The following is a 12,217-nucleotide window of genomic DNA, read 5'->3' on the forward strand; positions in this document are numbered from 1 at the left end:
CCGAGGTGAATGTGTTCGGCCTCGACGGTCACGAACGGATTTTGTCCTGCCTCATCGGTCGGCACATAATAGAAATTTCCGACCTCGTCGGTCACGGAAAGCTAGTGATAATAAATTAATAGATCTGAGAACTTTTAACTGAACACAACCGTCACAGAACATAACATTACATCTGTACACTTTATTTCCTTTCTCCTTTCTTTATTGATCTGCAAGGACGATGCACTGGTAGAAAACTGAGCATTAGTCCCGGTTGGTAAGGGTCATATCTCTCGGATATCCATCCGGGATAAACCAACCGGGACAAAAGGGGGGGGGGGTCTTTAGTCCCGGGTATTTTAACCGGGAGTAAAGGACCCCCTTTAGTCCCGGTTGGTGTCACCAACCGGGACTAAAGGGCCTGCCACGCCAGGCGCGGGACAGGCCCTTTAGTCCCGGTTGGTGACACCAACCGGGACTAAAGGGTACCCCTTTAGTCCCGGTTGGATTTTCCAACCGGGACTAAAGGGGTCCCCTTTAGTCCCGGTTGGATTTCCCAACCGGGACTAAAGGGGTCCCCTTTAGTCCCGGTTGGATTTCCCAACCGGGACTAAAGGGGTCCCCTTTAGTCCCGGCTCAATTCCAACCGGGACTAAATTGCGCTTGCATGGCACTGGTGACGTCTGAATTTTTCATGCATGCATCACGTATACGTATAGTAGTACCGCGGCCCTTTTAATTTGTTAACCTTGTAGTTGAGATTTTTTTAGAATGAATTAAATCAACTAGTATTTAAACGAATGGGATTTGTAATTATACAACTACTATATATATACACAATCCTTATACACAATTCATATACACAATTCAACTAGCTTAATTAGTACAAATCGATCATATATACAAATAAATCAAAGTATCTTCCTACGATCTTCCGCCCGTCGTGGTGTTGCTGAGAGGAGTGTCTAATTGTCGTCCATCGTAATAAAATTCTCCTCTTGGATTTACCACCTCGTCCATTATGAATCCAATGAGACCTTCACATATTGCCGCTACTCTTTCTTCCTTCAAGAGTCCTTGTTGAATATTTAACATCTATAATTTGAAAATTTGTGAATGTTACATGAACAAATACATATAAGGAGCTAGAAAATAATTAACTAGTAATATATTTATTTTACGTACTTTTAAGTTGTGCGGCGTCATATTCGGTCCCTTGGGTCCCAAAAAACCGTGCATGTGCTCACAGATGTAGTAGCCACATAGGTTATTCCCGGGTTCCTGTCTTAAGCACTTCAGTGCGGAAAAAAAATAAGTTATGAAATATTCGTGTTATACAATGTAATAAATGTGCAGACTTCATACGTACCGGGAAGTCTGTGTTCCATGTAAGATCTTCTTTGAATGGACCTTTGTGTGTCCTTATGAATTGTTTCCATACGCTGCGGATTAGAATAATGAATGACATAGTGTAACAGGGATAAAATTTAGGAAATAAATTTTTGCATAGAGATAAAGGTCCAGAATTATTACAAGCCCAGCATGTCTTGCAATTCTTGGTAGTCCACCGGATCTTTCCGTAACGAATCAAAGACAGTGACGTGGCTTCTTTCAGGCTCAATTATAATAAGGATCCAGTGGAAGCTGCGTGCGTAAAATGTTCATGCATATTAGAGCTAACTAACATGTAGAGATAAGGAAAAAGACATCGAAAGTAGACGGTATACACACACTTACTTGAAGTTGTATGGAAGTAGTATGAAATCCTTGAATGTTTGTTTGTGTAGGAAATTGTATATTTCGGCAAAGGTTTTTTCCGGCGCTAATTGTATCTGTCGTTGGTTAACTACAGATGGATCCATGAAGCCTAGATGTAGGTACGCCTCTCGGCGGCATGTCTGAATTAGCATCCTACATGAAATGGAAGATGAAGTTAGTACGGTGACGCACGCCAAAATTTACATGTAGAGATAATAAACGGACACTTACAGAATCCAAGCGCTGATCAGAGAGACGTCCAGGGCATCATGATGGTACACTTCGTATATATCCTCGAAGTTTAGCCACAGCACTTTCTCCCCTTCACCGTGAAAATCTATCGGTTTTACCTTCATGCCGATCATCTCCCTCGATTTGGCGGATGCCGTCATGTACCATTGATGGAATTCGTACATCTTTGTTGACAGCTTCCGTACCATTGCCGGCTTCACTAGAGGCTTGCCTAGCTGATAAGGCCATCTCGGCTCAGGGGGCGGTGCAGTTGGCGTCTCGACTTGCCCTATGCATTCATCAAGTCCCAGACCTGTTTCTTCCATGAACTTCAATATATTTGCTTGTTGATCCAAGGGCATTGCTTTTACCCGTTGAGCATCTTTCTTTGACAAATGGCTGAGGTCGGGGACTGAACTGCTGGAGGATGATTTTCCTTTTCTTTTATCCTTTTCATCAGCCTTTACTAGAGCCCGTTCATAGTTTGTCAAGAGTGGTATCCTTTTCTTGGCTCCTTCCTCCATCCTGATAAAGAAGTTTAAATCCCGCCGACTTACTGGCGGTGGCTCCATCTCCCTTGCCTTTTTTAATTCGGCTTGTTTCTTGAACCACTCACTGGCCTCTCGTTGGATTTCTGCCCACTGTTCCGCATGAGACATTGCCTCAAAGCGTTCCTTGCGAGCCACTTCAGGGTCGACCTTTGTTTTCTTCTTTCGAGGCTGTCTTTGCTTGGGAGGCGGTGCTCGTGACTTCTTGAGTGGTGCTGCAGGTTCCTTCGAGGGGGCCGCTCTTGGTGCCGGCGACGGTGATCGGGGAGGGGTGTTGTTATTGTCGTCGTCGCTCCCAGCACCAGGATGTGGTGGAGATGGAGACCTTGATATAGATGGAAGCGACGGTCCTGGAGCAGGAGATGCCGGTCTCGAGGTATGAGGAGAAGGTCGCTGCTCGGGATCTACGGGGAGCGGTCTTGAGGTCTGAGGAGATGGCTCCGTGCGGGAAATAATGATGTAGCGTTTCTTCCATAGAATGATCCCATGAAGCGCATCTGCCAATGTCTTTTCCCCGTCGCCTCCCGGGAAGTCGAGCTCTAGACCTTCATACTGGGCATCTACTATTTGCTCGACGCAGACGCTGGCGTAGCCTGTTGGAATGTCCATGCCATGACTGCTCTGCCCTGCCAGCGTTGGTAACGCACTCCCGTACGCTACCTGTACATATAGCAGAAGTAAACAAGTTGAACTCCGATCTCGAGGCCTGGATCAATTGACAAGATTGCATAAATATTATGTATAAGTATACCTTAATAGTGAGGTTGCCGACCGGTGCATGCAGCTCACATGAGGTCCGTTGCGTGATGGCATCCACGGGGAACCGTTGCTCCTCCACGGGTAACCTGGGCGTCTGCGCATCGGGGACCCCTGTAGAAGCACAACTGCTCCCGAGGCGTTGAGAAGGGCTGGCGGTGTGAGGATTCGGCAGTGCTCCAGATTGCGCCAACTCCGCAACTGCGTCGGCCACCCGCCGATTGATTTCATCCATCATTCGTTGTTCTAGCATCTGCCGCCAGCTCTCCTCCATCTGTTCCTTTCTTCGCTTCCGGCTTCTGTAAGAGGCGCTGTCGCCTCGGAAAGCGAACTTCCACGGAACCACCCCGAAGCCCCGGCAACGTCCTGGGTGCTCTGGATTACCGAGGGCCAATGTGAGCTCATCATTTTCTCGGTCCACCCTCAACCTCCCAGCCTTGGAATCTTCAATGTTCTTCATGAGATGTTCGGCCTTCTCACGTATTCTGTCATTGAAAATCAGCGTCCCATCCTCTTGGCTTAGGGAGCCTCCATGAGCGTAGTACCAGTTCTTTGATCGTTCGGGCCATTCAATAGTTGCAGGTATGATTCCCCGTTCGATCAGATCTTGTTCCATCTTTCTCCACTTGGGAATTGCTGAGCCATACCCACCTCGCCCCAAATGATGGTGGTAGCCCTTCTGACTAGCATTTGCAACGTTGGTCGTGATCTTTTTCACACCTTCTTCACTCCTCTTGTATTCAACAAATGCATCCCAGTGGTCCCTCAACTTGGGCCACGCATTGAAGTCTGGAGTTTTGCCCTTCTTGATGTAGTGGGTGTCCAGCATCTTCTTGAATGTCTGGAATTGAGTAGCCATCTTCTTAAGTGTCCAGGCTTTGACATCCTTCTCGCTATAATCTTCGGGGAATGTGAAATGCCTCTTCACGTCTTCCCACAGCATATTCTTTTCTGTCTCTGGAAGGGCGTACGGATTATCGCTTCTGCCCTTCCATTCTCTGATGCTGATAGGCACGTTGTCCCGGACGATTGCCCCGATTTGACTAACATACTTCTTTGCGACTTTCTCGGGAGCAACCGGCCTGCCCTCATCTGTAACTTCGGTGATGACAAGCCTCCCTTCCATCACCTTTGTACGACCTCGGGTCTTCTGCCCTTGTGTCGATCCGGAGGGCTAACAGTTTAAGATTCGTTAATTAGTACGTACTAGTAGCGGTGGCGTGAAACAATACAAGAATGGTTGTATATACCTCGCCGGAACCTTCCGCCACGGCAAGTTGTTGCTGCGGCTGTTGCTCTTCATTCACATCGGCAGACATGTTGAGGAACATGTCCGCCTGGGTGCCCTCTTCATCCGTGTATGATAGTGGAACGTTGTCGCCACTACCATCACCAGCGATTATCTGCTCCATGATATACCTTGCGGTCTCATCGTCTGCCATTTCAACTATTGCTGCAAACATACATCGAATCATACATGACAGTCATACAAATCGTCTTAATACAAATTTGTATATAATCACAGTTCGGAATCATACATGTATATAAAGAAATCATTACATAACATGAATCGTACAAAGTCCGGAATCTTTATACAAATTTCTATGAATTTATACAAATTTCTATGAATTTATACAAATTTCTATGAATTTCTATGAATTTCTATGAATTTCTATGAATTTATACAAATTTCTATGAATTTCTATGAATTTATACAAATTTCTATGAATTTCTATGAATTTCTATGAATTTCTATGAATTTCTACGAATTTCTATGAATCTCTACGAATTTCTACGAATTTCTACGAATTTTGACGAATTTCTACGAATTTCTACGACGGCGATAAGGGCGGCGAAGGCGGGACGGCGGCGGTCAGGGCGGCGGAGGCGGTTCACCGGAACCACGGGCGGTGCCTAAGCTACTACGTTGTGATGGGCGGCAGGACGGCGGCGATCACGACGGCTACAAGGCGACTCTCACGGTAGCTACTCGGCGGGACGGCGGCCATCACGACGGCGGGGTAGCTACTCGGCGGGACGGCGGCGATCACGACGGCGGGGTAGCTACTCGGCGGGACGGCGGCGATCACGACGGCGGGACGGTAGTTAACAACCTAACAACAAATCTAAAAATCTAACTTAACAAACTAACTAGAAATCTAAAAATCTAACTTAACAAAATTAGAAATCTAAAAATCTAACTTAACAAAATTACAATTCCATTAAAAATTAAAAATTAAAAGAAAACCGCCAGCTCTCCCGGCGCACCGGCCGGCGCGGCAGACCTCTCGCGCGCGGGGCGGCGGCCGGGGCGGCGGGACGGCGGCGGCCGGGGCGGCCTGACGGCGGCGGCCGGGGCGGCGTGACGGCGGGACGGCGGCGGCCGGGCGGCGTGCGGGCCGGACAGCGGCGGCCGGGGCGGCGACGAGGACGAAGATCGACGACGACGGCGGGACGACGGCGGCCGAGGCGACGACGACGACGGCGGCCGGCGAGGGGCGACGAGCGGCGACGAGGATGGAGCCGGCGACGAGGGGCGATGCAGCCGGCGAGGGAGGCGGACGGGCGGCGACGGGCGGAGGAGAGGGAGGCGGACGGGCGGCGACGGGCGGAGAGGGAGGCGGACGGGCGGCGACGGGCGAGGGAGGCGGACGGGCGACGACGACGGCGCAATGTGGGACGACGACGGCGGCGGCCGGCGAGGGAGGCGGACGGGCGGCGACGGGCGGAGAGCGCGGGACTTGCGAAAATTTCGCTAAGTGTGGAACTGGCGGGGGGTAGAAGGGAGTACAATGCTTTTAACCCCCCCCCTTTTATCCCGGTTCGTAACGGCACCCGGGACAAAAGGGCCTTTTGTCCCGGGTCCCGTTACGAACCGGGATAAAAGGCCCCCCCTTTTATCCCGGTTGGTAACGGCACCCGGGATAAAAGGGTGCGCTCCCAGCCCCACCTGGCGGGGGCACCCTTTTATCTCGGGTCCCGTTACCAACCGGGACAAAAGGCCCCCCCTTTTATCCCGGTTGGTAACGGGACCCGGGACAAAAGGGTGCCCCCGCCAGGTGGGGCTGGGAGCGCACCCTTTTATCCCGGGTGCCGTTACCAACCGGGATAAAAGGGGGGGGGGCCTTTTATCCCGGTTGCAAATGGCAACCGGGATAAAAGGGTACGTTCGGGCGGGAGACGAAACGTACCCTTTTATCCCGGTTGCCGTTTGCAACCGGGATAAAAGGGGGGCCTTTTGTCCCGGTTGCTGTTAGCACCCGGGACAAAAGGTCTTTTTTCCTATTTTCCTTCTCCCGCCTGTTTTTTGGAAATGGATTTTATTTAACCTTTTCACTGCATTCCAGGATTAAAAACAAAACCTTCTCAGATTTTGTACATGCAAAAATATATTTAAGTAACGAGTAAATTGACAATAAGTATGAAGTAATCATTATTTCTATACCAACTCATGTAGCCTGTAAAATATTTATTTTACTGCATTGCTGTGATCAATAAATTATTCAATTAAATTATTTGAATGCGCAGAAAAATCCATGTTAGTATGTGGTTAACAATGTTCATGTATATCTAAAAAATCTTCACCTAACAAATTTAATAACACATGAAATCATACATAGGGTAAATTACAAATTGTATCAATTAATACACAAAGGTCATGCACATTTAACGCATTACAATACAACGTTGTAAAATTTCTTCTTCACGAAAGTTCCTTGATCATGATCGCGGCGTAAGTACGGAGCCTCTTCTTTGGACAGCAGGATGCTTGGATCAACTTCAACGTCGAATGGAGGCATGCCATCAAACTGATCATAATCATCTGATTGGTCTGTTTTATCCTCGACTCCCACGATTTTTCTTTTACCTGGAAGAACTATGTGGCACTTTGGCTCCCATGTCTCTTCTGGATTCCTCTTGGGTTTGCTGCACATGTCCTTCACATAGAACACCTGATGCACATCATTGGCAAGTACGAATGGGTCATCACTGTATCCAGTCTTGCTCAGATCTACTATTGTCATTCCGTACTGATCTTTGGTGACGGCAGTTAGCTTCACCCAATTGCAAAGAAATAGAGGGATGCACAACGGTCCGTATTCGAGTTCCCATATCTCCTGTATGAAACCATAATACGACTCCTTGCTATTATTTCTGTCCATGGCATCTATGCGGACACCACTATTCTGGTTCGTGCTTTTCTGGTCCTGGGCTCTCGTGTAAAATGTGTAACCATTTATCTCATAGCCTTGGAATTTGACGATTGTGGTAGCAGGTCCCCTGGCTAACCAGGCAAGCTGTGGGTGAATCTCAGAGTTACCCATAAGTTGTTGGCGCAACCAGGAGGGAAAAGTTTCCATGTGATGACGGGTAAGCCAAGCATCGGATTTGGTCGGGTTTTTCGAAGCTACCATCTGCCTGTGCTGCTCGATATACGGAGACACAAAGGATGACTGTTGTAGAACAGTGTAGTGTGCCTTGTCGAACAAATTAGTATCATTGCTCAAACTTGATTTCCTTCCAAGGGTGCCCATTCCTCGGAGCCTCCCCTCGTGGCGTGAAGTTGGAACCCCAATCGAGTCGATTGAATCAATAAAATCAACACAAAACTCGATCACCTCCTCTGTTCCATATCCCCTGGCGATGCTTCCTTCTGGACGAGCACGATTACGAACATAGTTTTTTAGGACTGCCATGAACCTCTCGAAAGGCCACATATTGTGCAGGTATACAGGTCCGAGAATACCAATCTCTTTTACTAGGTGAACCAGTAAGTGCGTCATAATATTGAAGAAGGATGGTGGAAATAACAACTCAAAACTGACAAGACATTGCACCACATCGTTCTGTAGCTTTGATAGCTTGGATGGATCGATTGCCTTCTGCGAAATTGCATTGAGAAACGCGCATAGCTTTACGAGCGGCAACCGGACATTTTCTGGTAGAACACCCCTCAGTGCAACCGGAAGCAACTGGGTCATCAACATGTGGCAGTCATGAGCTTTGAGATTTGTAAACTTCTTTTGTTTCATATTTATTATTCCCTTTATATTCGAGGAGTACCCAGACGGGACCTTCATACTATTCAAGCATTCAAACATGCTATCCTTCTCCTCCTTGCTGAGAGTGTAACTGGCAGGACGTAAGTAGTGCTGTCCATTATCTCTCTTTTCCGGATGTAGGTCATCTCGTTGCCCCATGGCTTTCAGGTCCTGTCGTGCTTCCAATGTATCTTTTGAGGTTCCATAAACACCCATGAAGCCTAGCACGTTCACGCAAAGATTCTTCGTCAGGTGCATCACATCTATTGCGTTGCGAACCTCTAGGATTTCCCAATAAGGTAGCTCCCAAAATATTGACTTTTTCTTCCACATGGGTGCATGTCCGTTATCATCGTTCGGAACAGGTTGGCTACCAAGTCCCTTTCCAAAGACTACATGTACATCCTTCATCATCTCGAACACACGCTTTCCATTACGGTGTGCAGGTTTTTTACGATGGTCTGGCGTCCCTTTGAAATGCATCCCGCTCTTTCTCAGCTGGTGGTGAGCCGGGAGAAATCGACGATGACCCATATAGACGACCTTCTTACAGTGCTTCAAGTACATGCTATCTGTGTCATCTAAACAGTGGGTGCATGCCCGATATCCCTTATTTGTCTGTCCTGAAAGGTTACTCAATGCAGGCCAATCGTTGATGGTTACGAACAACAGTGCTCGTAGATTAAAGATCTCTTGTCTATCCTCATCCCACACACGTACACCTTCTTCCTTCCAGAGCTGTAAAAGGTCATCAACCAACGGCCTTAGGTACACGTCAATGTCGTTGCCGGGTTGTTTTGGGCCTTGGATAAGCGCCGGCATCATAATGAACTTCCGCTTCATGCACAGCCAAGGAGGAAGGTTGAATATACAAAGGGTCACAGGCCAAGTACTATGACCACTACTCAACTCACCGAATGGATTGAATCCATCAGTGCTTAAACCAAACCTTATGTTCCTTGCTTCACTTTCAAAGTCTGGGAATGTTCTATCAATTGATCTCCACTGTGCCCCATCTGCGGGGTGTCTCAGCATCTCATCTTCCTTACGGTCTTCTTTGTGCCATCGCATCAACTTAGCATTCGCCTTGTTCCTGAACAAGCGCTTTAAGCGTGGTATTATAGGGAAATACCACATTACCTTCGCGGGAACTCTCTTCTTGGGAGACTGCCCCTCGACATCACCAGGATCATCTCGTCTGATCTTATACCGCAGGGCTTCGCAGACGGGACAAGCATCCAATTCCTCGTATTCATCACCACGATAGAGGATACAGTCATTAGGGCATGCGTGTATCTTCTGAACATCCAATCCGAGAGGGCAAATAATCTGTTTAGCTTCATATGTTGTGGACGGTAATTCATTATTCTCGGGGAGAATCTTCTTGACAATTCTCAACATCCCCTGAAATGCCTTATCGGACACACCATTTTTTGCCTTCCATTGCACAAATTCTAGTGTTGTACCTAGTTTTTTATGGCCCTGCTGGCAACCTGGGTACAACAATTTTTGGTGATCATCTATCATGCGCTGCAACTTTGCTGCTTCCTTCTCAGTTTCGCAATCTCTGTATGCATCTCGTATCACCTAACCAAGGTCATCAGTAGGGTCATTTTCTGCAAACTCATCTTCATCAGCCTCGCCCATTGTAGTACCTGCAAAAGCTTGGCCTGCAACCCAGTCCGGAATGGTGTCATCTTCCTCCTCCTCCTCGCCATCTTCCATTACAACCCCTAGTTCACCGTGCTTGGTCCAAACCAAATAGTTAGGCATGAAACCGTATTTAAACAAGTGGCTGTGAATAGTCCCCCAGGAATCCTTTGAATACTCCTTCCTGTTATTGCATTGGAAGCATGGACAACATACGAACCCATTCTCTGGCTTGTTCGCTTTTGCCACTTCGAGAAAATAATGCAAGCCATCAATAAACACCTTGCTCCGCCTGTCTGCATTATACATCCAATGCCGGTCCATCTGCATCGTATTACGCACGAAAATGGATTACACTTGACAATGGATTACGCGTGAAAATGAAGGTTCCGCTGACCCAACCTCATCCTTAGGTTTATTTGTGCCGCCTGAAACGGTAGTACTAAGTGGACGTGAAACACCCGTGATCATCTCGCGAGGATGTCATCAACTGGGCGGCACCGCACTTCGTCATTAAAGAGGTTAGATGCTACGGAAAAGGGGACACGGTCACGATGTCCGTATCCACTCTTTCTCGTAGAATAGAACCTCCTTCTTGACATACGTTGCTGCTCGGCGGAGAACATCCTCGGCGAGATGAACACGGTATGCAAGTTCAACAAGTAGCAGAAGTCATCTATGTACAAAAATTCTTTCCTTACCACTACAGAAGTTGTTGAACTTGAAGACCGTGTTCATTTCGCGAGGATGTTCTCAGCTGGGCGGCACCGCACTTCGTCATGAAAGAGGTTAGATGCTACGGAAAAGGGGACACGGTCACGATGTCCGTATCCACTCTTTCTCGTAGAATCGAACCTCCTTCTTGACATACGTTGCTACTTGGCGGAGAACATCTTATCAGAAATGAACACGGTATGCAAAGTTCAACAAGTATATGGATTTAAAAAACCATATTAAATTTGATAAGATAAACCATCTAGACAAGGTAGCATTATTTTTAAACCACTGAAATAATGCATACTATATATGACACATCAATCTCCCTCACATTCTAGCTCAAAATACCTCTCCATTTTTCTACTTCATCATCACATTGTAGCAAATAATCTTTCCATCTCCAAAGCATAAATCAAAACATAACACGAGGATGAAGTAGCAAACCTTCGCAACACTTGTGTTGGCTGAGTCAAATTCCCACGAAAATGAGGGGAAAAACTTCGGGCAGCATCTCCCTTGCTTTGGCACCACCGGAGGGTAGGTGAAGCTCAGCTCTCTATCAATGTGCTGGACTGGCTCGGGCTGGAGGAAGAAGAAAGTCTCTGTCTCGGGATATAGTGGGGATGAGTTTTTATCCCGGTTAAAAACTCCAACCGAGATAAAAGGAAACACCTTTTGTCCCGGTTGGAAAGTTAGTCCCGGTTGGAGGATCCAACCGGGATAAAAGGGACACCCTTTTATCCCGGTTGGAGGCACCAACCGGGACTAACCCTTTTATCCCGGTTGGTGCCTCCAACCGGGATAAAAGGGTTCATCTTTTATCCCGGTTGGAGCCTCCAACCGGGATAAAAGGGTGCCGCCACCGACGCCCCCCCGCTAGCCGTTGCAACCGGGACTAAAGGGGGGCCTTTAGTCCCGGTTGCAATTACCAACCGGGACTAATGCTCCCCTCCAAATTCCCGCACCCCGGCGCACCCCCTTTTGTCCCGGGCCACTTTTAAACCGGGATAAAAGGGGGTGGATCGAAAGTCAGTTCTCTACTAGTGATGGTTGATTTTATTATCCGTGTGAAGCCCCCTGTACCTGCAAAGTGTGTGGCACTGCCATCTTAATGGCGTGCTAATCTGTTGATCTATTTCTTTTATGTAAACACTGCCGTAGAGAGATGTGATCTCTCGATCCTTCATACACCTACAAAATAAGAAGCATGTCCGTGCTGCCTTGGAACGGCCTTCTCTTGACACCTGCAAAGTGTGTATGAGTGCCATTGGCACTTCTATTTTTCCTATCATCAATAAGCCTGTACGGCACATGAGCCTCCTAGCATTTCTTTCACCAGAAGCCAACATGCATCAAGCGGTCACGGCCCTACCATCGTAGGCATATCCCTGCAACAGAAGAACAAAACTAACAGACTCCCTAGGCCATGCTGATTACTTACGATCAGGCAATGCCATAGGCATAGTGGAGAAGCGTTGATGAGGACGAAGCCGGCGGTGGCGAGGTCGATCTGCAGGCGAAGGTGATTTTGGTGGA

The 12,217-nt window shown here is 47.7% G+C and overlaps 1 protein-coding gene across 1 annotated transcript; it reads right to left on the minus strand.

The window, feature by feature from the left end:
• Window positions 1-1,074: 1,074 nt before the first annotated feature.
• On the minus strand, window positions 1,075-5,554 carry LOC140222287 (uncharacterized). Its single transcript, XM_072292453.1, has 2 exons — window positions 1,349-5,554; window positions 1,075-1,272 (listed from the first exon to the last, which is right to left on the minus strand). The coding sequence occupies exon 1, from the start codon at window positions 4,396-4,398 to the stop codon at window positions 3,064-3,066; it is 1,335 nt and encodes a 444-aa protein (XP_072148554.1). The 5' UTR covers window positions 4,399-5,554; the 3' UTR covers window positions 1,075-1,272; window positions 1,349-3,063.
• Window positions 5,555-12,217: the final 6,663 nt, after the last annotated feature.

Source organism: Setaria viridis, chromosome 1 (assembly GCF_005286985.2).
Source record: "Setaria viridis chromosome 1, Setaria_viridis_v4.0, whole genome shotgun sequence".
NCBI lineage: Eukaryota > Viridiplantae > Streptophyta > Magnoliopsida > Poales > Poaceae > Setaria > Setaria viridis.